The sequence below is a fragment of the Symsagittifera roscoffensis genome, chromosome 2, assembly GCF_963678635.1.
Source record: "Symsagittifera roscoffensis chromosome 2, txSymRosc1.1, whole genome shotgun sequence".
NCBI lineage: Eukaryota > Metazoa > Xenacoelomorpha > Acoela > Convolutidae > Symsagittifera > Symsagittifera roscoffensis.
The window spans coordinates 32938665-32966152 of NC_087063.1; the positions used below are offsets into that span (position 1 = coordinate 32938665).

Here is a 27488-nt window from a genome sequence, read left to right on the forward strand (position 1 = left end):
GAGTCAGTGAACGCAAGAAAACAAAAAAAAATTAAAAAACAAAAACTTTAACTTTCAAAATTGGAAGGAGAAAAGATAAGGACTTGACACTTTTCGATAAAACTAACCCAATTTGAAAAAACTCGATCAAAAGGTGTTAACTGTTTTTTTTTCCGTTGGAATTCCATTTTCGAAACTATAAGCAGATCGCGTTTTTCATTCATCAATTTTGCTGTTCGTTAGTGTAATCCGCCTTCCTTTTAACAAAGAGCACTGAAATTGAAAAGTTATACAATGTCATACCGCGAAAAATCAAATTTGAGTGTGAACAAACTTTAGGAGATTTTCCTGAAAAGAGCAAGAAAATGGTAACTTTTCAAATGGCATAATTCCCAAGCGGCATTTTAAAAAGTTTTTTTTTTTGAAATGGCATCAATTTCGATTTTTAAATGAAGCTTCAACGCTTTTAACCGACTAATATCTCTCCTTTTTATCAATTAGGAAAACATGTGAACAAGATTTGTAATTATCTGCTTCGAACCAACTGTTGAACGATAAGTTTGCTGAAACAATTGACCACAAATGAGTAATTAGTAACATCAATCTTATGCTTTTGATAACAAGACTAAATACCCATCAACTGAATTGACATATTTACTAATTTTCACACCTTGTTCACAAACAAGCGTCTCTGGAAATGCTTTTTCACTGCAACTGTTGCATACCGTTTATGCCATTCGGGAAATTTTGGATTTTGATGCCAATAGGGAAAAATATCAGAAGACAAAATCAAAAAAAAATCATTACGACCTATAAAAAACTACACTTCATTTCTTGACTCTTAACATATAAAAAAAAATGTGTAATTTCTTCACCAACGCTGAAAACTTTACCGACATTATTAAATAGCCGAAACTTTGGTTCAGATTTTAAGATGACAAAACACTAACCATTTTCGCTAGGCGGCGTCTCATCGTTCGGAATCATGTAATACAATGCCTTCTCGATGGCCTTCAAATAGTTGGTTAGAGTGACTCCTAATTTATCGTTGGCATTGTGCCTGCATATGTCGTTACCAGATACCAACACTTTCTTGTCCAGATGAATTCTCTCGCAAAGACTGTCGTACAAGTCAATCAGCGGAGATGTCTCGAACGAAGGCTGGATGACGTTCCAAAATGCTTGAAACATGTTTATTATGCATGTAAAGGGTAATTAATTTCTAGAAAATTATGGATATTTCAGCTTAGTTAAATGATAATTAACTAACGAGCATCGACCAAATTACGCTAACGAAAAATCTAGCAAACCTTTATTTTTGTATAGCCTTTGCTGCACATCCTTGTAAGTAACTTCCATCAGCCTTTGATGATTCATTCCTTGAGGACTCCCACTTGCTTTACTCATTACATCATCTCCTCCTCCATTTTTACCCGTACTTTTATTAGGAGACTTAACTGGACTTTGGCTGGGACTGCTTATTGGTGATACCGGATTTTTGCCCTTAGAGACAGGCGCAGAGACCAAGTTCATGGTTTTGAGGCACTTGAGGGCTTGTTTGTATTGGTTGATGATTTCATCTAGCTCGAGATGCAGAGCGTCGTGTAGGTGCAGCATCTGGTCATTGTAGCTCACCAATGAATGTACGCCTAGACCCTCTACATGTGTTCTGACTGTCTCTGAGTGTAAAACAAAACAGGTCTAATAACACTAAAACATAGCCCACAGGCAGTTGGAAAAAAGTCAATAAACGCAAGTCAGCTTTCGAATTTCGAAGTTCTCTGAAGTAGTTAATGATTGCCACTATTAATACATTGAGAAAACGAACAGTAGGTTCATTTTTTAATCTTTTGGGAAATCTGAAAAATAAAAACTCGAAATTAGAATTCGATCACTTTCTACAGAAAGGCGAAACTGAGGTTCGTCCACTTGCGATACACAAGCAAAAAAAATCGAAACCAAAAATGTCGAAAATGCAGCAAAGTGGGAAATTAGGATTGGAAAAAAGAATCAGTAACAAAGCCGAAAACACTTAAACTAGATAACCTTCGAGCCGCAATTCAGAAAGATTTAAAACATGAAAAATTTCGAAGCCCTCCTCTTCCTCAAAACACATCCATACGCACACAAAAATTCTCCCGCTTATCAAACGAGAACAGGCTAAAAAAAAGGAAGAAAAAAAACAAAACGAATATATTTTTTGAAAAACTGTCCAAATAATGATCCACCTAAGTTTTCATGTCATTTCTTGATTTTGTCTCAAACTTAAATCCTCTCAAAAACCATGCCAAGAATAACAATTGAATAATGAACAAAGATAGCCGGTTGCTGTGTCAATAGCACAGAATGTTCCGACCACATTCTCAGAAAAACGTAGCGAATTAGTTAGAAAGGCTCCAACTGTCCTAAAAATAATTAAATAACCTGAAAAAAAGTCCGATATTTAAAAAAAATTTTGCACTAAAAATTCAAAATATTTTTGATAGTTTTATTTTGCCAGAGAAGAGCTGAATGAAACTTCCAAAACTAGTTGCCCTTGAGTAAAATCAAATTTTTTGGCCTAAATTGCTAATTTTCATATATATCAAACGTTCAAAACGGTTTTTCTCAACGCCAGAACATTTTTTTTTCAATTTTTTAATGTCGTTCGAATCACGGCTGAAGTGGCTTCAATATGATATATAATTCGACTCTGTCCGATGATTATTTGTATTACCTGATTTTGCGTGGAAAAGAAGTTAAAAGAAGGTAAAGAAAAAACTAAAACACGAAATACAATGTTCCTCCCCACTTTCAATAGTCGGAACAATAAACATCCAAACAAAAATAAAATAATAAAAGTGGTAAAAAGTAAACCGAAAATTCTTGAGCAGACATCAGTTGAGCCAGAAAAAAAAGATTTCACAAAAACAAGTTTTCAAGTCCCCCTCAAAACATTTATATAAAAACACATTTTGCTCATGAATCTTCATGATGCCGCTCAGCCGATATAATGCCGCTAAGCCGATATAAAATAAGCCGAAACCTTTTAAGCCAAATGAAAAAACGATATGAAGAGAAAAAACGATATAATGAAATTGGAGTTGGTAACTTCACCAAAATAAGAAACGGGCATTTAAATCGCAAGCACTCTTAAAAAAAGTCGTCGGATAGTTGACGAAATTACAGCAAGGAAAATGGCCTAATTTTCAGTTATGTTGCGAACAAAGTTGTTCACCTGGGAAAAAATCTAGTACACGGTTACAACAACCTTGCTTATCGCAAGGGTAACAAAGGAAATAAACAGAACTTAAACAGAAATCAAAAGTCAAACCGCGAAAAATCAAATCTTAGCGTGAACATATTTTAAGACTTTTTCCTGTAAAACCAAACAAACAAAAAATCTTAAAGACCTGTAGAAGTATCTTCACTGCGTTCATCGAGTCTTAAACAGTAAATTAAACTAACATAATATAAGTATTTCTTCTTCTTCGCCTCAGATTCCAATTTCAAGCTGTATTGCATGTAATACTGTCTAAGGCTATGTAACTCACTTTGATTTGTTTTCAATTCTTCCACATTTCTAGGTGCAACGGTCGAGATAATTCTAAGAATATCTCCACACAGGTTATCATAGGTTCTTTTAGCATCACTGTTTCCTCCACCACCAGTACCGATAAAATCATTGTAGAAGAACTTAACACATGTCTGAATAGTGTCATTTACGCACAATAAGTCGATGGGGAAGTTGCCAGGGCTTAGAAGTAAGAACCTTAAGCAAGCCAAATGATGAGTATGCAACGATTGAGCTCGCTAGTCACTAAATTGATTAAGTCAAGAAGTCATTTCTACATACCTTACATATATTGACTGCATAACAACTAAACTATAGGGAATTTTTTGGCACAAGATGGAAAAGCTTTCGATACGCAAGGATTCTCTGAGAGTTGGAATGTCCATAGTTTCAACTAAAAGCGCAGCTCCTTCAAAGTTCCTACGCTGCAACGCATCCAGAAACTTGATGGATACGTTGTGACTGCCACTGTTGCTGCTCGTCATCTCATTTCTTGAACCAACTTCTCCAGACTCACTAAGCATTTGACAAACTAAAAAATACTATACTAGTAATAGTATAACTACATTACTAAAAATTAGATCTGATTGATTTACGACAAAATAGAAACCACAAAACCATCGGCGTCGGTCCATACAACAGAAAATTGAATGCGGACCAATAAACCTGAAATCAACAAAACGGTCCACTCACACGGAACTTGGAACCCATTCACCCAAAAAATTCCCCTATCTCGGTCACCGCATCTTAATCTCTGTAGACTATTTGGTTTATCGATCAAATCAATGGATGAAAACAAATATGTTGCCGTTTATTTATTAGATTTATCAAAGCTTCCGATTCTATCACCCAGAACATTTAATGAACAAATTGAAAGATTTGGGATTCTCAGAATCAGCAATTCAAATGATTCATAGCTTTATAAACAATAGACAACAGAAAACTGTAGCAAATAAGGATCTCACTTCACCAAGGCGTACCTCAAGGCACAATTTTAGGACACCTAATTTTTAACCTATTCATAACTGAATTGAACAAAAATTTAACTGAATCTTGCAAAGTGGTACAATATGCACATGATACACTTCTATTTTGTGGTGATAATGACATCATAAATGCTCTACAGCTACAGCAAAACTCCTGTCAGACTTTGTCTCTGTACAAAACATTCTCTAAAACTCAACACAATGAAAACTGAGTTGATAAATTTAGCAAAAAAACATCCAGGCAGAAACCACAATTCAACGTTCAGTATAATTTTAGATAACAAAATAGCAAAAAAGCCAAGAGTTAAATATTTGGGGGTATCTTTAACAGTTGGTCATACTACAGAAGTTCAAGTAATTTTTGGTTAGAATTAAATTTTCCACACAACGTTCTCTATCTCGATCTGTGTTGAAAGCGAATATACACACCAATTAGAAGTGTGCTGAGTTAAAGGTGGAGTAAGAGATGTAACAGTCGTCCGCTTGTGTCACATATGAGGTTAAGAAAAATAAGCCCTGTAACAATTGGCTCAAGGGTCAGGGACACTATCTCTTGTGTTTTTGTACCTCATTCTGTCGGAGCCCATTCGGTTCGCTTAAGACATGTGACTGAAAAATTTGTTACAGCCTAAAGAGAACAACCAAAATACCCCCCCCCCCCCCCACTTTAGAAATAAGGACGACCCCATGTCTAGTTCTCTAAATGCCTAAAACACGCGAATGCCGTTAAAAACAGGGTTGGAAACTCAAGTATACCATTAGTTACTATAGGACAGTGGACCTTTGATCCATTTCAGATGGATCAACCTAAAACCCACCTTATTTCAAAATAACTATGTGAAAATACATTCAATAAATTAATTCGAGTACTCTCATAGTGATGCGACTCTAGAAATTAAGTAAATAAGGAAAGCAAAGCGAGTTTTACTGGAAACAGTTCAGTAAAGGAAAGAGCAGTTTCGACGATTAACGGTCTTATTCGACAAAATGAACGGTTTGGAGAGGATCATTTTTTGCTGACAAGCCTATTTTTGCAAATTCGTTCAAAAAGAAAGACACGTGACATTTTTATATTTTCGCGAATACCGAAAAAAAAGCAATAATCAGAGACGCGATTTTCGCTAGTAAAGAACAGACGCACGAGCGATAGAGAAGAAACTTGAAACTACGTTCGAGAGTTTTATTAAAAGAGCAATCTGAATTAAAACGATTGTGCAGCTACAGTCTTAACAACCGAGAATCATGAGGGCAATTGGGAAGATTTTGCTACCCTTCCTGGTCGACAAAAAGACAGCCTTTTGACTAAATTCTATAATCCGGAAGGGTCCTGGGAAAAGACTGGAAACTGGTTTTTAAACAACTTTTAGCTTTCGGGAATGTCCTGAACTGAATTAAATAACATCAAATTGTTTTCAGAGAATGAGAAACTAGGAGTTGAGGGAACAGGTTGATCCATCTCCGATGGATACGATGATTTTTATCTAGTGAAACTGAACAGTTTTATTATAATAATTAAGTAGTAGCCCTGTTTTTAGGAGTGACTTCGTAGTCTGGGGATAATGAGACCCAGCCATAAATTCCTTATTTTTGCATACAACTAAGTTAATTTGCGCGGTTTGGCCGATAGCCGTAAATAATAATGACTTTGTCGACCCAATGTTAATGGACCACACATAAAACTGACTTTGGTAGGGACGGTTAAAAGCATGTGAAGCTGTGCTTAGATGCTAGCCAGTCGTTTTATAACTTAGCTTCATTTTCCGTTGGTATTTAATTCCTGGCGAATATTACAAATATGTTTATATTGCGCTCTTGGTGTTATTCTTTTAACATCATGATCGGCAGACCCGTTAACAAAGCAATCCGATCCGAGCGGATGCTCAAAATAAGGCCCTTAACGAGGAGCCGGAAGGGTGGTTCGGAACGCGGAAACCTTCCGGATTCTCGGTTTCAGCTTTTTAAACTAGTTAAGACCACAGTATACCTGTGCAGTATATGAACAAAACACTTTAAGATACACAAGAAACTAAACAAAAAGTAGTATAGTACCTAGGAAAAAACTAAAAACAACAAAAAAAAACGAAAAAGACAAAAAAAAACAGTAGAAAACATCCCCCAGACGAGTTGTCTTCGGCCTGTCCCATTTGTAGTTGTTGTATATATATTGTTGTTAAAGATATTCATATCAAGCTGGATTGTTCGAATAGAATTTGTGGCCTTTTTTGGTGCCTGTACTACAGGGTTGTTTGAGAATTTAAGCACGTTAATTCTAATTTGCGCTCAATCCGGAAGGGTCTCGGGATTAGAGAGGAAGAATGATCCGGCAGGCAGTCCAAGGAGCAACAGGAAGGGTCTCAAGGACAACAACAACCGATTGTCGTGCGTCGTTAACAAGTTTAATATCCAGTTTGGTACAGAAAGTACGATATCAATCTGTGAGGTGCTCGACCGTGACTGCACTGTAGTGACCCTCCACCGAGTTGCTAATTTCTGTGTTAAGCACCTTAATTCGGCTTTTGAACGGACCCAGAGGGGTATAGTACTATTATTAGTAGTATTTATACTGCTTGTAGTAATATTCTTATATCGGTTTTCAGTAAAACAGACCTCAAACAGACCAGTTTTTAGGGTCAAAATAGTGATATCTTGACCCCCACAAGTCGCGATTTTTGAGATATCAATACTTTTTGAAACAACAAAAGCGCTGGACTAACATAACTGGCTGGAAAAAACCCGGTTGAAATTAGTTCGGCAGTGCTTGGAACCAAATGGGTAACGAAATCCGTTTTTTCGTGACTTTTGAAAAAATGAAACAACACAAAATAAGAAAAATGTTCAAAATTTTGAGTTAGGGCGATAAAAATTTTTGTTCGGACATTGTTCACAGGTGAATCCACAGGTTTTAAATCCCGTTTGCCAACAACCTTCCTGGCCCCAGTGAAATTGAACTTAACGTGTTTGATTTAGTGGATTCATCAATCCATAGGGGTACAAATACCATTGTTTTAGGCAAATTACTTCAACTGAAACGATTTAGATCGGTTTTTTTCACTAAACTAAAAAATTATACACCTTCTGAGGTTGGATTGATAATTTCTTCGTCAATAAAACAAAAGTTGCGGAAAAATTTAGGCGGAACCTACAAGTTTGAAAATTTCTTGAATTAGCATAGAAGCCGTTTTGTTTTACAACTTAAGAACAACTGGAACGATCCAGTTCAAATTAGTACCTTTAGAACAGGAATTAAATAGGGTTAAGCGTTAGCTAAATGTTGTTTTTTTGAAATGACTAAGCATAGAAAAATTTCCAGATTGAAACCATTCTTGTTTTGTAATTTTTGTGGAAAGCCCTTATACCTCCACCAAATGGCAGCAACGGTTTACTAAGGCGTTTTTACGTTGTTCTCGACAACAAAGAAGGTTTAAGGAACCTAGAAAACGATAGTCAAATCAGAATTAGGCTTGTTAAAAGACCCCTCAGAGTTAAGGGAAAATGTTAAATAAGCAACTTAGCTTCAAACCGGAGGGGTCTGGAGCCAGAACAAACCTTTCCTAGCTAGTCGATTTTACATAATGGGCTCTAAGACCGTATCCGGAAGGGTCTTTGCCAAATTTTTCTTTGATAACTCGGAGGAATTATTTTGTGCCAATTCGTAGAGGTCCATATTTTGCCAATCCGGAAGAGTCACGTTTTGCCAATCCGGAGGGGTCCCAATTCAGAGGGGTCCTGTTTTTTGCCAATCCAGAAGGTTAATATTTGCCAATCTGGAGGGGCCATATTTTGCCAATCCGGAGGGTTCTCAATTTGGAGGTTTCCTGATTTTTGCCAATCCGGAAGGGTAATATTTTACCAATCCGGAGGGGTGCCAATTCGAAGGGGTCTTTTGCCAATCCGGAAGGGTATTATTTTGCCAATCAGGAGGGGTCCCAATTCGGAGGAGTCCTGATTTTTGGCTATCCGGAGGGGTTTCTGAACGCCGATGCGGAGGGGTCTAATTTTTTTTTATTACAAACGCAATCGTAGGGATCCTAGTACGTACGTAAGCGAAAACAAGCCATTTGGTGAGTATTAATAAGATATTAAGACAATTCGGCAGACCAAACAAGACAGGAAGCCAATGACTGCACTGGTAGTTTGCCGTTGAAAAAAAACTGAAAAACAATCGTAAAAGCAAAACAGGTCTAAACCCGGAGCCTTGCCACTCTAGGTCTAACCGAAGACAAAATTCGACACTGATCTATCATGATTAAAATTCAAAGTTGTTTTTTGGAAGTGTCGTTGCCTTGACAGATTTAGTAGGGCTAGCTCGGGCAATCCGAAGGGAGATAGGTAACACAGAGCTAGGTGGCTGCAAGAGTTGCCGCCCAATTGAGAAAAATACTGCTTTCTAGTTTTGTCTGTTTAGTGCGGCACTAAACAGGGAAAGTTCTTTCTTTAGAAACCATATCCACTATCAATTTGCGAAAAACCTATTGCAAGTCATGTACCTTTTTTTTGAAAATTTCATAACCTTTAATCCCTAATAATTGTTCTCGATTGGGTAGTGACTACACTATCTTTTGAAGACTTTGACATCATCAGACTGTTATAGCTTTTTATCCAATGACAAAATATCAATTGCTGTGCATAAAATGTATACAGGTTGTACTGTGATAACTTGATAAGATTCGCGGTCACTTGTTACTTAAGACTTTGAACACTATCGTGTTGAGTTAATATTATCAGTTGTCAGACAACGAATACGGTAGCAAGCGAATCGAGTGTATGAGCAGTAAGACGCGATAAATTATGATGAGTCTAGGCAAGTCGAGGGTACCTTAGCTAAGTGATAGATCTAGGAAATTTATACAGAAGAATTAAAAAAATCAAAGAATGCCCGTCTTGTAAAAAAGATGGTAAAGACTCGAAACAGGAAAGGGAAGAAAGTTCCAGGCTGAATGGTTGAAACAAGGAGTCAAAAGGCCTCGGAGACGAAAAGGCACTGTTAGAGGTAGCGGGCCATCCGAGCCCTGCTCTGGATGAGAATGGGGGGAGGGGGGACTTGTGAACGGGAGGAAATGGGAAAAGAGGTTAACAAGTGAATCTACTCCCGTAGAACAAGACCACGATTCCGCCACTTCAACTGGGAACCTTGATTGAGAGGAAATGTCGGAAGTGTCCGACATTTCGACTGAAAATCCACCAGTAGCAGGCTCACCTACTGACAAAACTATGATGCATTGGGTGACAAAAAAGCAGCAACGTCCTCCTCGTTTTCGGAACGAGTCAAGAACGCTTGGGGAAATTATTCTCCAATTACTATGGGAACGGAAACAGATGATGAAGTAGACACTCAAGAAGAGGAGGAAGACAACGGTGAAACTGATAACTTTGAGTCTCAAGTGAGCCTGGACAGTTCGACTCATGAATACGAGGCATCTACAAACAAGGAGAATGGCTTTTCCGATCGGTTTGTTGCGGTCAGAACCATAAACAAGACTATTGATGGAATACAACACTCATTACAAGAGAGTTCATGACAATGGCAAACTCGGACGTGTAATCAAGAACGAATAGGGTAACCGGGTCAGGGACCACACAAGTGGAACTAGAGAAGGATTATGAAGGGAAATCGAGACAGAGAAGTATAACACGAGTTTCGACTAGCACCAAATTGCCTGGAACAAACAAGGTGACGCCACCACTAGTGACTCCATTGGTGAACAACGGGGCATCAATGGAAGAGGCCTTGACAAGGGTTGTGGATATCATGGGTGAGCAGAGTGAAGAGTGAAGAGTCAAAAAGAACTAGTGAACTTGAAAGAGCAGTTCATGTTGAGAGAGAAAACCTGCGAGAAGCAATAAACCGCACCAGACAGGAAATCAGTAGAAGCAAAAAACGCTTAAACGGAAGGACGGATGCGTACTTAGCCAGGAATTTGTCGCGAATGTCAAGGGAGGCTGAGGAAAGAGAGAAACGTTTGAAAGGTGACCTGGAACAACTACGAAGTCAGCAAGAGCAGATTTTTGGGACTCTCGATACAAGGATAGACGAAATGTTAGAAAGACGCACTCAGGCTGTCATGGACAGATTGGACGGTCTCCTGGGAAACAGGAGCGGATCTAGGAAAAGTGGAGCATACTCGAGAGAGGCTAGCAGAGAGTCGAGAGTGAACTTCAACGAGCATCCAAACCGAGGAAGGACCTATGGATCCGCAAGAGAAAGGGTTAACTCATTCAGCAACGCCACCGGTAATAACAGGCCGAGGGAGGCTCTGCTGGCAGCAGACCAACGAACATCAGAGGATTCTCTACTGGCAGCAGACTAACTCGAACGAATTATCTATGCGAGACACAAATGCGACTGCGAGAGATGATTCCACAAACTGGAATTACTCGATTCAGGGAAGAGCTCAGCCCAGCCACTCGGAGAACAGGGAAATTCCAGAGCCTCAAACAACAGATATTAACGATCAAGCGGGATATTCACGGGAAGCAACGGCAATGGCTACAGTGTTTAAACCTCTGAATAGGTCCATGGAGACTTTCCTCACAAGGTTGTGCAGGATCAGTGAGTACAACTAGAAATCTAGAAGGGTTTTAATAAGAAACCAAGATGTTATTTGGATTAATCCGACATCTGTATAGATTCCTATAAAGAAGTCGTGAAGCTGCATTTCGGGGAAAAAGATTTGACAGAAAGACAAGAATGCAGTTCGCTCACCAGCAACTTGGAAGATACAGCCCTGCATTGCGCGATGGCCAAAAAAGCAATACCAGCGGGACACGGCCAAGAAAATCTTCGAAATCCTGTTTAATCGCTTCGGCTCGGGGATGCAAAGACACCAAGCAATGATGAGCTTCAAAAAACGAAGGCAACGTGTAGGCGAAACCATTGACAAGTTTTTGGATGACTTAGAAATGCTTAGAAGGTGTAGTCAACCGGACGAGTCAAATATCCGGATGAACTTGGCAGTAGCATCAAAGTTCATTGGTGGCGTGAGGAACGATGAACTTAGGACAATATTAGTGACGGACTATACGCCTCTTTCACTTACTGCACCTACACCGGAGGAGCTGCGACTGAAATCAAAGGAATATTTGTTGCTGAAGCGTCCGATGGGATCAGGTTACTTCAAAAACAATTATGGCAATAATGGACATGCAAACCAGAGTAACAACTGGTACAAACCCAGGGACGATATGGAGAAGAGACGCTCTCGTGCAAACTGCAGTTATACAGACCATTATCAATCAATCAACTTTCCCCAACTACAACTAGGGCATGAAGGCGATCGGTTTTAGCCTCGAAGATGAAGGTGCGGCGGAAATCAATCATGAAGTTTTTATGAGATGAGTAATTGCAAAATTCGGTTCCATGTGTCTCTTCTGTAACTTGGATGGTTATTTCAAGTCAGCTTGTCCATAATTTTAGATGCTGTGGTGGAAATCAATCACCCAAGGCAGGAAGAAGCTTTTTCAGGCGTCAAAGCCAACAAGGCACGCCTAATGAGCGAGGTGGAAACACCGAGGAAAAAATATCGCAAGAGCTAGATACAAAGAAAATGCAAGCCGTGCTTGAAGGAACGAGTGAACCAGAATCTGGAACCATTGCTAACGACTTCAAGATCGACTATAAAGCAGCGGCAAGAGATGCCCTGAAGAGAATTCAACAGGAATTAGCAACAAGGGGAATAGAACAAAAGTCAAACTCGAACTCGAAAACGAGAGAGCTCAAGATCACTTCAATGCCTTTGAAGCATCTGAGTAGAGCGAAAGCTCCGAGCAGTTTGAGCACGAAGCTGAGCGTGATCTCCGGACATTCGGGTTGGTGCCACAGGAAAATTCAGGGGCGCTACCTGGAAGTCTACGGAAAAAATCAAGTGATGTTGAGCGTGGATGGGATTAGTGCTAAAAGCAAGACCTACGTCACGACAGACAATGACCAAATAGGACAGATAGGTTTGTTTCAGGAAAAACTGAAGGTCCGTAAAATTGGTCATTGCGACATGATGGAACAAGATGTGGTACACGTTGGATACGAAGCGGATATGAATGCACATCTGGTAGACACCAATGGAAAGAAAATGGGAGTAACATGACTTCTAGACACAGGAGCAGTAATCAGTGTAATGACAATAAAAACATGGGAAAGGATGGGCTTCACCAGGGAGAACCTGATACCGGCGAACTCAAGATTGGCAGCCGCCAACCTCGTAGCGATCTACGTGGCTGGGAGAACTCCAATAACAGTCCTGCACATGGGAGGATGGAACCACTGGATAAGTTTTCTCGTGGTGGAGAACCTGGACGATTCGGATCAGTTCATCTTGGGGAGCGACTTCGTCAGGAGTTTTGCGATGAGCGGCCTTAATAAAGGACTGATAGAATTAGGAACCCAGACAGGAAGTCCGTCAAGCGACCAGTAGATAGGATGATAACTTATGAGAATAAGATACTAAATATTTTAGACAGAAAAGTAAAATTACAGCCCAAGCCATGGCAATAGCGTTTTTAGGATGAAAAATTTGAACCCATTGAGTGATAGTAAGCAGGTTGGCTTGGTACCTAACCCAAACAGTCAAAGTTTAGTGGTTTTAGGCCGGAGCTTTTCCGTCACACGAAATGGGCTGCGTGTGAGTGTATTGCTGAATACACTGGACACAAAAGTTTCAATCCAGCGAGAAAGGAAAATTTGGCTACGCCTTACCAATGAGGACGGACTATTAAGAAACCCCAAAACTGAAGAAGCATCGAGTAAAAGATTTTCCAACTCATGCAAAAAAAAACCTTGTTCTACAAAAAAAATGAATTGAAAACGTTAAATAAATTTTTTTCGATGAGCTCTGAAACAGATGTAGGCTTGTCGAGCTGCTCGAATTTTCCGGAACGCTCCTCGTCATATGAATTAGAATCTGACAAACCGCTTTTGCCGGAGATAGAGCATTAAAGAGGTAAAATACGGAAAGGAGAGTTTGAGTTCCTAGGGGCAGTTTTAAATCGGAACGCGGAGGTTTTATCAAAACATAAAGTTGATATTGGTTGTTGTAATTTTGCCGAGCGTGAGATCGAACTAAAAGAAGGCGCCGTTCGCCACAGGGAGGGAGTGAAGCGCATGACACCTTATAAATCGGAGGCGTGCCCAGCGGAAATACAAATGCTGCTCGAATACGATTTGATAGAACCCTCGATGTCACCTTGGGCTTGTGGGGTTGTCGTGGCTAAAAAGAAAGGGGGACAGCTAAAATTCTGTTGCGACTTTTGGTACCTAAACTCGTTGACCATAAAGGACACATACCCAATACCACGCATAGACGAGATCCTCTAGAAACTTCGCGATGCCAAGTTTTTCCTCACACTGGACGTGGGTTCTGCCTTGTGGCAGGTTCCTCTGCCAAAAAAGGACAGAGAAAAGACCGCATTTATGAGTAAGGATTGTACCAGTGGAGGATGCCCTTCCGCTTGTGCAATGCGATGGCGACCTTTCAAATAGTGATGGCTCTGACGAGCATAACGGAGACGAATGGGAACTTCGTGATGTCCTACGTGAATGACGTAGTGATAGCAACACCCACCATGGCAGACCAAATTGACAGATTGGTTAAATCTTTGACCGCATGAAAAGAGCTGGCTTGAAATGCATTCTCGAAATGTGAGATCCTTAGGGACTCAATAAAGTATCTGCAAAGAATGATAGACAGGCATGGCGTGAGGCCGGATCCGGATGCTTTGGAGGCCGTGTTAACATGGAAGGCCCCTGCAATGGAGACGCAGCTTATGAGCTTCCTAGGAATTGCAACTTTTTATGGACAGTTCAACAAAAGGTACTCAGACAAAGTCTACCCGATGCAGCAACTGCTGCGCAACAAAGAGAAGAAGCTCGAATGGAAGCCTTCCAGAATATAAAGCGGGAATTAAGCGAAGCGCCAGCGCTATGCAAGCCCACAGAGAAAGGCATGTACATTTTCGACACTGGTGCATACCTTAGGCGTTGAGCGACACTGAGATGAAATACGGTGCTACGTTCGTGCAGAGCTGGATACAAAGAAAATGCAAGCCGTGCTAGAAGGAATGAGTAAACCAGAATCTGGAACCGCAGCTAACTAGGACATGACAACCGGGGGTGCCGCCCCACGCAAGTCTTGCTGATGGCAGTTTGGGAAGAGCAAATAGTGCTGGACCGCCCAAATCTACGGAATATGAGATGGAAAAATGGATCGCTCTCTCGAAGCGACTTGTGGAAGAACCCCGGCTGGGTATCACGAGGACGTATCAACCTGGGTAGATGCCTCTCCCAACCAAGCCTAGGGCCGGTTTCAGGTGTAGGCATCAAGCTTTCCATCAGAAAGTGAGTAGCGAGGCTGCCTCGTCTAGATCACAGCTGAAAACTGCAGTGCCCACCAAGAAAGCTAAAGTAGAAGAAGAAGTAAAAACCAATGAAACGATGGAAGATCTGAATGAGACGAGACACGAGTTGGATCGAGTGAGGGAATCATCGGCCACAACTGAAGAAGATAGAAATATGTTGAGGAGACTGTTTGAGGACTGCAACAAGAAGCAGCGACAAAAGATAGAACGCTTCAATCAGGAGTATAAGGCGCATTTTGAAAAATTGGGAATATCAAAACCGAAACGACTGGTACCTACAAGAAGCGTGCCCCGTGGGCAAACGCTGATGGAGCTTTTGACGCGTCGCGAGTTGAGTCAAACAACGGAAAGTTAAGTCCCCACAGGATCCCGTAGAGTGACAATTCCGGACCCAAGCGAAACCCTGGGCGATTATGGTGAAAGTCAAGAGGTGGCTAATGGATGCCGCTGGTGATGACACCCTTTGGAACAATTGATGATACCGGCAGAGTAGAGCTCTCCTCAGAAGTGGTAAGGAATTTCATCCACACTGAAAATTTATCAAAACAAAAATTAAAAATTGCGAGAAAAATAGGTGATTTAGAGGCAGAAACAGATAAAAAGCCTCAGGAATTAGACATAGGAAGAGTAGTAGAGTTAAATTGTAACTTTCCAAGTGAATTCTCAAGTAGCATAAAATTAACAGACAGCTATTTTATACTTACGTATAGGACGTGTGCGATAGCTATTACCGCGGATATGAGTTTTTGAACAGCATTAACAGCCAATTTTAGGAGAGACTACAGAATCATAGAGTTTTTGTGGAAGAAAAGACCATAAATAGGGGGTGTAGCAGCTTTGCCGGCGGCTTTGCAGATATCAGGGAGATAATTATGCTTCTTGGTGACGAGGGCTTGGTTTAAGCCCTGACGAGACTAAGAGACTTCTCGGTGGAAAGGGGAATGAAAGGCCTCTCACTGGCGGTGTATGACCCAAACAGAGGACGACTGCATCCTCGAGAGCTGTTTGCGCTGATACAATTAATCGTTTTGGATGTCCACATAAAATTGTATCTACTTAAGAAAAATGATCTGAGTGTAGTTTGAGTGTAGGTTGAGCGTAGGATGTGTTATGTGCTATGTTATTGTGTTAACAGGTTTTTGGGTTTGTAGGTTTGGTGACCACAAATGCTCAAACCGAAAGTTCTAGGAAAAAAACCAAATTGTGGACTGTCCATTTGTAGATAACTTTCCAAGATCTAAGATTGAATTGAGTTTTGAAAAACCTTAAGATCAAAATCTTTTTTTTTCTCACTGTTTTTCAATAAATTTTAATACAAATTTAGAGCAGTGACGACAGATGTGATAACCGCGACCTTGTTTCTAGATCCTGGTTGATCAATTTCTTCTTTGATTTTCAATCTGTTGCAAATCATTTTATCGAACTGAATAAACGAAACGAACTAGAATGGACAATTTTGACAAGCTGATGGATTTAGGCGAGGTCTAGGTGGGGCCTGTCATAGACGAGCTCTATCATAGACTACTGGAAACATACTACATTCAGGATGACCCAAAGGTAGTCTGTTGACGGCTGCTCTGACGAAAATTCTAGGGCATGACAACCGGGGGTACCGCCCCAGGCAAGTCTTGCTGATGGCAGTTTGGGAAGAGCAAATAGTGCTGGACCGCCCAAGTGTACGGATTATGAGATGGAGAATTGGATCGCTCTCTCGAAGCGACTTGGCGCAAGAACCCGGGGTGGGTATCACGAGGACGTACCAGCCCGGATAGATGCCTCTCCCAACCAGGCCTAGGCCCGGTTTCAGGTTTAGGCATCAAGTTTTCCATCAAAAAGTGAGTAGCGAGGCTGCCTCGTCTAGCTCACAGCTGAAAACTGCAGTGCCCACCAAGAAAGCTAAAGTAGAAGAAGAAGTAAAAACCAATGAAACGATGGAAGATCTGAATGAGACGAGACACGAGTTGGATCGAGTGAGGGAATCATCGGCCACAACTGAAGAAGATAGAGATATGTTGAGGAGACTGTTTGAGGACTGCAACAAGAAGCAGCGACAAAAGATAGAACGCTTCAATCAGGAGTATAAGGCGCATTTTGAAATATTGGGAATATCAAAACCGAAACGACTGGTACCTACAAGAAGCGTGCCCCGTGGGCAAACGCTGATGGAGCTTTTGACGCGTCGCGAGTTGAGTCAAACAACGGAAATTTAAGTCCCCACAGGATCCCGTAGAGTGACAATTCCGGACCCAAGCGAAACCCTGGGCGATTATGGTGAAAGTCAAGAGGTGGCTAATGGATCCCGCTGGTGATGACACCCTTTGGAACAATTGATGATACCGGCAGAGTAGAGCTCTCCTCAGAAGTGGTAAGGAATTTCATCCACACTGAAAATTTATCAAAACAAAAATTAAAAATTGCGAGAAAAATAGGTGATTTAGAGGCAGAAACAGATAAAAAGCCTCAGGAATTAGACATAGGAAGAGTAGTAGAGTTAAATTGTAACTTTCCAAGTGAATTCTCAAGTAGCATAAAATTAACAGACAGCTATTTTATACTTACGTATAGGACGTGTGCGATAGCTATTACCGCGGATATGAGTTTTTGAACAGCATTAACAGCCAATTTTAGGAGAGACTACAGAATCATAGAATTTTTGTGGAAGAAAAGACCATAAATAGGGGGTGTAGCAGCTTTGCCGGCGGCTTTGCAGATATCAGGGAGATAATTATGCTTCTTGGTGACGAGGGCTTGGTTTAAGCCCTGACGAGCCTAAGAGACTTCTCGGTGGAAAGGGGAATGAAAGGCCTCTCACTGGCGGTGTATGACCCAAACAGAGGACGACTGCATCCTCGAGAGATGTTTGCGCTGATACAATTAATCGTTTTGGATGTCCACATAAAATTGTATCTACTTAAGAAAAATGATCTGAGTGTAGTTTGAGTGTAGGTTGAGCGTAGGATGTGTTATGTGCTATGTTATTGTGTTAACAGGTTTTTGGGTTTGTAGGTTTGGTGACCACGAATGCTCAAACCAAAAGTTCTAGGAAAAAAACCAAAGTGTGGACTGTCCATTTGTAGATAACTTTCCAAGATCTAAAATTGAATTGAATTTTGAAAAACCTTAAGATCAAAATCTTTTTTTTCTCACTGTTTTTAAATAAATTTTAATACAAATTTAGAGCAGTGACGACAGATGTGATAACCGCGACCTTGTTTCTAGATCCTGGTTGATCAATTTTTTCTTTGATTTTCAATCTGTTTCAAATCATTTTATTGAACTGAATAAACGAAACGAACTAGAATGGACAATTTTGACAAGCTGATGGATTTAGGCGAGGTCTACGTGGGGCCTGTCATAGACGAGCTCTATCGTAGACTACTGGAAAGATACTACATTCAGGATGACCCAAAGGTAGTCTTGTTGACGGCTGCTCTGACAAAAATTCTAGGGCATGACAACCGGGGGTACCGCCCCAGGCAAGTCTTGCTGATGGCAGTTTGGGAAGAGCAAATAGTGCTGGACCGCCCAAGTGTACGGATTATGAGAGGGAGAAATGGATCGCTCTCTCGAAGCGATTTGGCGCAAGAACCCGGGGTGGGTATCACGAGGACGTACCAGCCCGGATAGATGCCTCTCCCAACCAGGCCTAGGCCCGGTTTCAGGTGTAGGCATCAAGTTTTCCATCAAAAAGTGAGTAGCGAGGCTGCCTCGTCTAGCTCACAGCTGAAAACTGCAGTGCCCACCAAGAAAGCTAAAGTAGAAGAAGAAGTAAAAACCAATGAAACGATGGAAGATCTGAATGAGACGAGACACGAGTTGGATCGAGTGAGGGAATCATCGGCCACCACTGAAGAAGATAGAGATATGTTGAGGAGACTGTTTGAGGACTGCAACAAGAAGCAGCGACAAAAGATAGAACGCTTCAATCAGGAGTATAAGGCGCATTTTGAAAAATTGGGAATATCAAAACCGAAACGACTGGTACCTACAAGAAGCGTGCCCCGTGGGCAAACGCTGATGGAGCTTTTGACGCGTCGCGAGTTGAGTCAAACAACGGAAAGTTAAGTCCCCACAGGATCCCGTAGAGTGACAATTCCGGACCCAAGCGAAACCCTGGGCGATTATGGTGAAAGTCAAGAGGTGGCTAATGGATGCCGCTGGTGATGACACCCTTTGGAACAATTGATGATACCGGCAGAGTAGAGCTCTCCTCAGAAGTGGTAAGGAATTTCATCCACACTGAAAATTTATCAAAACAAAAATTAAAAATTGCGAGAAAAATAGGTGATTTAGAGGCAGAAACAGATAAAAAGCCTCAGGAATTAGACATAGGAAGAGTAGTAGAGTTAAATTGTAACTTTCCAAGTGAATTCTCAAGTAGCATAAAATTAACAGACAGCTATTTTATACTTACGTATAGGACGTGTGCGATAGCTATTACCGCGGATATGAGTTTTTGAACAGCATTAACAGCCAATTTTAGGAGAGACTACAGAATCATAGAGTTTTTGTGGAAGAAAAGACCATAAATAGGGGGTGTAGCAGCTTTGCCGGCGGCTTTGCAGATATCAGGGAGATAATTATGCTTCTTGGTGACGAGGGCTTGGTTTATTCCCTGACGAGACTAAGAGACTTATCGGTGGAAAGGGGAATGAAAGACCTCTCACTGGCGGTGTATGACCCAAACAGAGGACGACTGCATCCTCGAGAGCTGTTTGCGCTGATACAATTAATCGTTTTGGATGTCCACATAAAATTGTATCTACTTAAGAAAAATGATCTGAGTGTAGTTTGAGTGTAGGTTGAGCGTAGGATGTGTTATGTGATATGTTATTGTGTTAACAGGTTTTTGGGTTTGTAGGTTTGGTGACCACGAATGCTCAAACCAAAAGTTCTAGGAAAAAAACCAAAGTGTGGAATGTCCATTTGTAGATAACTTTCCAAGATCTAAAATTGAATTGAATTTTGAAAAACCTTAAGATCAAAATCTTTTTTTTCTCACTGTTTTTAAATAAATTTTAATACAAATTTAGAGCAGTGACGACAGATGTGATAACCGCGACCTTGTTTCTAGATCCTGGTTGATCAATTTCTTCTTTGATTTTCAATCTGTTTCAAATCATTTTATCGAACTGAATAAACGAAACGAACTAGAATGGACAATTTTGACAAGCTGATGGATTTAGGCGAGGTCTACGTGGGGCCTGTCATAGACGAGCTCTATCGTAGACTACTGGAAACATACTACATTCAGGATGACCCAAAGGTAGTCTTGTTGACGGCTGCTCTGACAAAAATTCTAGGGCATGACAACCGGGGGTACCGCCCCAGGCAAGTCTTGCTGATGGCAGTTTGGGAAGAGCAAATAGTGCTGGACCGCCCAAGTGTACGGATTATGAGAGGGAGAAATGGATCGCTCTCTCGAAGCGATTTGGCGCAAGAACCCGGGGTGGGTATCACGAGGACGTACCAGCCCGGATAGATGCCTCTCCCAACCAGGCCTAGGCCCGGTTTCAGGTGTAGGCATCAAGTTTTCCATCAAAAAGTGAGTAGCGAGGCTGCCTCGTCTAGCTCACAGCTGAAAACTGCAGTGCCCACCAAGAAAGCTAAAGTAGAAGAAGAAGTAAAAACCAATGAAACGATGGAAGATCTGAATGAGACGAGACACGAGTTGGATCGAGTGAGGGAATCATCGGCCACAACTGAAGAAGATAGAAATATGTTGAGGAGACTGTTTGAGGACTGCAACAAGAAGCAGCGACAAAAGATAGAACGCTTCAAGCAGGAGTATAAGGAGCATTTTGAACAATTGGGAATAGCAAAACCAAAACGACTGGTACCTGCAGGAAGCGTGCCCCGTGGGCAACCGCCGATGGAGCTTCTGACGCGTCGCGAGCTGAGTCAAACAACGGAAATGTAACTCCCCACAAGATCCGATAGAGTGACAATTCCGGACCCAAGCGAAACCCTAGGCGATTGTGGTGAAAATCAAGAGGCGGCTAATGGAATCCGCTGGTGTTGGTACCCTTTGGAACAATTGATGATAGCGGCAGAGTAGAGCTCTCCTCAGAAGTGGTAAAGAAATTTATCCACACTGAAAACTTGCTAATGTGCTTGATTACTGCGGTAGGCCAAAAGTTTCAGAACGTGGTATTGACCGTCTGACAACACCAATGAGCAAGAAAACAGAGTTAGCTACAGCGAGAAGACACAAGGAAAAAGTCGTGAGATAGAACAATATAGTGCAAAATCTGGCAAGTCGCATTTCTGGACAATTGATTCTAACGGACTTGGAGCACGAGTTGTGAGCTCTTGATCAGGCCAGTTTCACCACTGATTGAATGCACTTCGACGGTATAGAAGGAAAAGCCTGGATGAACCGTGTGTTCCAGGAATGAATAGACGAGAAGCAAAAGTGAATTACTTGACACGGGAGCAATTAGAGCGAAGGAAGCGACTAACGTGCTGGCAATTTCAACTTTTTTGCCGCATAATCTGGAGAAACGCTTGAGACCACTAATCTGGAAACACGCTTGATAGCGGCAGAAATCAAATACAGCTCTACGACAGCATAACGGTTGGCTGACCTTGAGGGACTGCACTCAAACAACACCATGGATCCTGTGAATGCCAGACCATTGCAACATAAAAGAAAAAATCACATCGAGCTACCTAGAGAGGAGAGACCAGAAAGATTCTTGAAAAAAGAGCATCCACTGGGCAACACGTCAAGATGCTTAAACAGGTACGAGCTTTTCCCCCTCGTTTGAAGGAGAGAGCTTATCCGAAGCAAGTAACACAAGAAGGTGATGCAGAACGATATGGTGGAGTGAAGTTCCAAATAGACGAGACCATCTTCGCTGCCTACGACAAAGCAGAGATGAGAAAGGCTAAGGTACTAGTAATTGCGAGCTCGGACTTTGTGAACAACTCCTTGTTGTGTCCCGACGTGATAATGTTTGCGGGAAATGGTCTGGATTGGATACAATCCATATCAATGACAATTGGGGTTCAACGGCAGACAGAAATGTTTCCGGTAACAATAGTTTTTACCGGCATCAATGATCACTTGCACAGCAGAGATTTCCTGAGAAGACTCAGAGATCCAGCAACAGCAGAAGTTGCAGTGTGGCCAGCGATCAAAGACGTTCTGGAGTCCATAGGTAAGATTATGGAAGGGCTGAATGAAGGCGGGTCCAAGAATATAGAATTGCCTGCAGTATGGTCAGATATCTCAAACGCCATGAGAGAATTGAAAGACCTTTCGCTACATATGATAGTGTCAGACGATATGTTGGGATTGGAATTGTCCAATTTCAGCAATTATCTCAAGATGAAGCCAGGATTCGATGACGATTATCAAGTGACAGTGGAAATGTCAAATGACATGTGGTTTAAAGGAATATAGGTAGAGGAAAGAGAAAAAAGCAAAGAAACGAAAGCTCACATGGAAGCCGTGGTTTTGCGAACAAAACCGGAGGCAGACAAGTGACTGCACTTGACTTCTCGAGTAGCAGCATTGAGCAGGGACACTCTCGGGAAGATACACACTTTCTTAAGAAGGGAATTGAATTTGGCGGAAAGCGATGGTGAAAAATCAGCTGAGACGGTAGAGAGGGTGTGCCAGACAACACTCGAGGCATTCTGGACAGAAAACGTGCGAGAAGAGGAAGGTTTTGAGAGGACGGATAGTATGTTCAAAGGGTTGGGTTCAGGTTGTACCGCTTCGTTTTTGGTGAAAAATTAGCGAGGACTCTCTCGCTATCTAAAATTGGAATTCCTCAAGGCATTTATGGAACTAACTATTGTGGTGATCCTGGGTCTGTTTGTGACGTTCCCATCAGAAAATATCAGAAAGGGACCGGCTGCGCTCCTGACTGAAGGAATACAGAATCTCCGACTGGACTGAATTTTGACATTGATTGCAATAAAACATGGAAAACTGGGACCTTAACCCGCTACTCCGAAAAATGAGGGAGATTAAGAAAAACTTTAAAACGAAAAAGTCTAAGGCCTCTTGGACTAAAATACCGGACTTAAGACTCACTCTGATCCATTACTTGTTTTAGCAAAACCAGTTTGGTACGGGAGAACATAGGACGTGGACGGGAGCACAATCAATTGGTGCAAGCAGAATGCGCTACGTGAGGCGTTGAGCGAAGATTTGCTGTTTGCGAAAATAGCAGAGCCCGACATGGTAAATTTCAATAACCACTTCCGCAATCGAAAGGGCAAATTGGGCAATGGGCATCTCGAAGTGTTGCCAAAACTCTGAAACTTGAGACCTTACGACAAAACGAATGGTGATTTAACAAGAATTCCTCGACTTGTAGCCTCAAACGAGAAAGTGACGAAACAAACTGAAGACTGGGCGATTACAATAGGCTACCAGAATAACTACCAGAATTCCCTTTAATCCGTAGGATGTTGCTCGGAGCAGACTCCGTAGTACGTACTCCCATGTTAAAAGCCTTCAAAACCAACGAGAGAAGGATGGCAAAGTTCTCTGAAACAATGGACTCGTGCTTTATAAGCAGAAAAACAGCCGTGCTGCGGTATACGCATTTCGCATATGTGGATGACTCGACGAGGAGAAGAATGAGCAATGCAGCCATTCCGAAGCCTGGAAGATTCGAGAAAGAATGGGCCAAGTTGGAACTAGCGCCAACTATGATAAGAGGGAAAGCAGAAGGAGGCTGCACTAATAGTCATGAATGTGAGGCCAGAGTTGGCAAAAACTGACTAGGAAGCTCCTGACTAGGACTGCTCTAGCGCCCTTCGGCTGCGAAGAAGTTGTGATAAGACACAGAGTACGTGAAGACCCGTCAGCAGGTGAGCTAGTCGTGCCAAAGCTTCCAGTGAGTGAAGAACAAGGTCCATCAGGGTCAGGGAAGAGCGAGATGACGAAAAACAGGAAGGCCATCAGCCGGAAAAACTAATGGAACACGATTACCACCAAGCGGGTTAGTTGACGACAATGTCTCAGTAGGTGGTTGTCGGGCCTGGACTTCAATTTTCTGGACGAAGACGAGACAGAAACGGTGGCGGGGACAACTGAAGCAGTGAAAGATGACACTTCCACACTGGAGCCTCCCTGAGCCTTTATGACTGCAGCCCATAATTTGCAGGAGAGCAGTTCTCCTGGCAAGAGCGAATTAACTACAAAATTTTTTTTTATCGGAATCTCCACACAGGAGAAAAATAGAAAGCGCAGCCCGAGTACCTTTCTTGGAAACCCTGCTAGAATGAGAACAGAACAGGCTGTGGTATGGACAGAGTTGCTTTTATTGGGGTGGTTTGAACCGGACCCAGTCAATGTTGAAAACAGGTCTCAACAGACCACTGATGAGGGAAATCCTTGACAAACTGGACGAATGCGAAAGGAGAATGAGCGAATTGCTAATTTATTCGGCAACTGATGAAAGTGAGGCAAACTCTTCGATCAAGATATCACACCAAGAAAGCAACGAGGAAGTGGTGTATCTGTCCAGAACTGGAAAAAAGACAATACAAGCGAAGATGGTGATACATAAGATTAACTACATGAAGATGAAGTTGTGCAGCAAAGTAACATTAAGAAAAACTGGAAAATCATAGGTGGAATCTGAACCTCCAACAAAAACTGCCATTTCAGCTTAACGGAAGCGAGTAGAAGGCGCCACTGATATGGAGCAAGGCGATGACAGATTGCCTGACACATCGAATATGATGATCAATGTAGCGATGGTACCACTCATCCTCATAAAACCAAGAGGAGTGACCGCAATCTTACTGGAGCAACGTTGGAAATGGAAGTACTCGGCCAATGTGGTGAGAGCACCCTTTGAGACTTCAAACTATCATGCAAGAACCACGGAAAGGGAAGCATCGTAGGACAGCTGACCCCAGTGGAACACAACCACGAGTCGAGCCCGCCGGTGGATACATGGAAATAATGGAAAGACATGGAATCGCTCTAGAAATTAAAAAAGTGCCACGGAATGTCACCTGGAAGAAGTGATCGAGGGCACGACGATGAAGTAGACGGCATATGGAACGTTAGCATTTTCAAAAATCCACACAGAAACGATGGATCAATTGGCGAGATTGTCGCGGAGGACAGTGTTGCTACGCCATTTCGAAGAATAAATGCGAATTACTCCGAAAATGCATGCTCTGATAGCAATACCGTGCGTCACAACTAAACTGCAACTCACAATTGCTTGGAGTATGACGGGACTGACGATGGGAGATTACGATTTGGAAGAAAGAAAAAGGTCGAAAGAATGGAAGGTGCTCTTGATGACGCATTTGAGAGACCTAATGATCTGTGAAGGAGCGGCAGTGGCGTGTGCGAAATGGAGAGACGCTTTGTGTTTCGTCTAGTTCATGTTGGAACAGATGTCGGTTCCGGCGCTAAATACCTGTGCAAAAATGCTGAGAGAAGGCAGTGAATTGGCAAAAACCTTGCTCTAACAAGCACTGTTGGACATTCACGAAAGCAAATCATTGCGAGTGATTATGAAAAAACTTGCGGAGCTACAACCTTTGAGAAAGATCGACCAGATCCGAAGATTTCGAATAAGGAGCTTAGGTTCACAAAAAAATTGATGGGGACACTGCTGCAGTCCAGGCAATACTGTGGACCAATCAGAAATAAGTTATACCACTATGCGTCGGGAATTGTTGGAATGTCATTCAATCCTTTCATCAATGAGAACATATTTGAATGTTACTTCCACTATGAACAAGCTGTGTTACTGAGATTCTGATTGTCAACAATACCAACGATAAGAAATATTTCCAGGCAGCAGGTCAAGTGAGAATTAGTATTGGAAGAAAAGGTGGCTGCACATTCTATACCGAACCCTGACAACAGAGTGGAGTTTGGATTGGGTTTCTCAGAACAATTACTGAGAACAAGCTTGATGGTCGTGTTGAAGCCATCATGGTGCTCGAGTCTAAATGCCGTTTTAATATATTCAATATTGCGAGCGACGCAGGATGTACAGAGCGAATTGAATACATATTGCAACTTGTGAGATTTCATCATCATCTACAACTTGATGACTACAGCCTCTGGGAGCAACCGAGAGAAAAACGCAGAATTGCCTGGCTGGGTCCAGAAAACTGGGATAAAACCTGATAGCTGTCTGGCGAAAGTCAGTGGACAAGAAGGTCATAAATGTGGAGGTTTTAAATGCGTAAAAACACTTGCGAGACAGCATAAACAACTGACGATACTGTTTGTAAATATAGTGATGAAAACGATAAACAAAACAGAACTAATAGCAGATTGTCATGGAGGAATTGAGGTGAATGTAGTGACTGCACTAAGATTATACAGCATGTTTGGTTCTTTAGAGTCACTATTGAATCGAGAACAAAAACATGAGATTTATCACGGTCATCAGTTAAGAAGTAATTTGGGGAGCTATACAGACTAACAGAAGCATATCGGGAAATGGAGAGAAGCGATAGAAGTGGAGATGATCATCAGGCAAAATGAAAGTTATCGCCGACCGTCTTGAGCTCGACACTTAAAAGGTTTAACGATGGCTCCAATGTGCAAAAGCCTAAATCCAGTACTTTTGGTGGCAGTGGATGTAAAAGGCACAAGGAAGATAGTGGATCGGGCTTTCTCAGTGCCAAAGTGGTTGAGACTTGCGAGAATTTCGGAGAAATCTGAGTTACTCTGCAAGATGTTCACCGCAGTTTCAGAAAGAACCAAGGAACTTTGGTGATTTTGAGAGACACAAGTAGAAAAGATCAACAGCAATGGAATACAATGCAGAAGCTGATAGTCAAAAATCCACCGATTGATGATGGAAGTGTTACCACTATTGGAAGCTTCAGGAAAACGAAATTGGAGAAGTGTCATTGATGGATGAGTTCCCTTGCCATTGTTTGCTAAAATTTTGGCGATATCCCGGGCGAAGTAATCTGCTGTTGACCTGGGACTCTGGAGAGCTGCTCTCTATGAGTTTACAACACTCATCACATCCCAAAACAATAGTGATAATTGGAGTTATGATGGCCATTAGATGGCTGGAAGCTCAGGTTGGGGAGAACAATTGACAGGAAGCACCGACCGAAGAATAGCTGGAAGAACTTGATTGTCTAAGAGATTTGGATCTTTTTGGGACAATTTGCAAAATTTTGAACATTCCGATCGAAACAAAGAAAATATGGGTCAGAAAACGACTGATGCCATGGTTTAGAGTCAATATGACTGAATGGTTGTACGAATATGACAAAAGCAAATGTCGAAGCACAGCAGAGTATGCAGCTCGTATCGGATGGACATGGGATCAGGAGCTTTCAAGCGATCTTTCGTGATGCATCGGAATGCAGTAACTACCGCAGTGAAAAAGAAACGTTGAAAACGATTGATTTTTACGGAAGAGAAAGAGAAGAAAGGTTGAAGAAAGATCTGGAGAGGATTGTGACGTTGTGCTTCCACATCAGCTTCTGCAGAAATGGGGAGACTAATGTAGACCCTGTACCTTGTTGCAAACAAATGTTAGAAGAGCAGAGATGTTGGTGGACTACCTTCAACAGCGTCAGAATGGCCAATGACGTGTTGCAAGACACAGAGACCGAACGTGCAGGAGGAGGAGATGGAGCAGTAACAAAATCCAAAT

General features: G+C 41.8%; 1 protein-coding gene across 2 annotated transcripts in view; it reads right to left on the bottom strand.

The window, feature by feature from the left end:
* LOC134839634 (uncharacterized) overlaps positions 1-27488 on the bottom strand; it is a 105695-nt gene that overhangs the window by 16819 nt on the left and 61388 nt on the right. The window contains exons 2-5 of one of the 2 annotated variants that reach the window (XM_063855249.1): positions 3815-4064; positions 3513-3730; positions 1290-1658; positions 930-1160 (exon numbers count right to left, since the gene is read on the bottom strand). In XM_063855249.1, the coding sequence (XP_063711319.1) occupies positions 930-1160; positions 1290-1658; positions 3513-3730; positions 3815-4056 (1060 nt within the window). In that variant the 5' untranslated portion in view covers positions 4057-4064. Of the gene's footprint in view, positions 1-929; positions 1161-1289; positions 1659-3512; positions 3731-3814; positions 4073-27488 lie in introns of those variants that run through there. The other variant, XM_063855248.1, reaches the window with a different exon arrangement.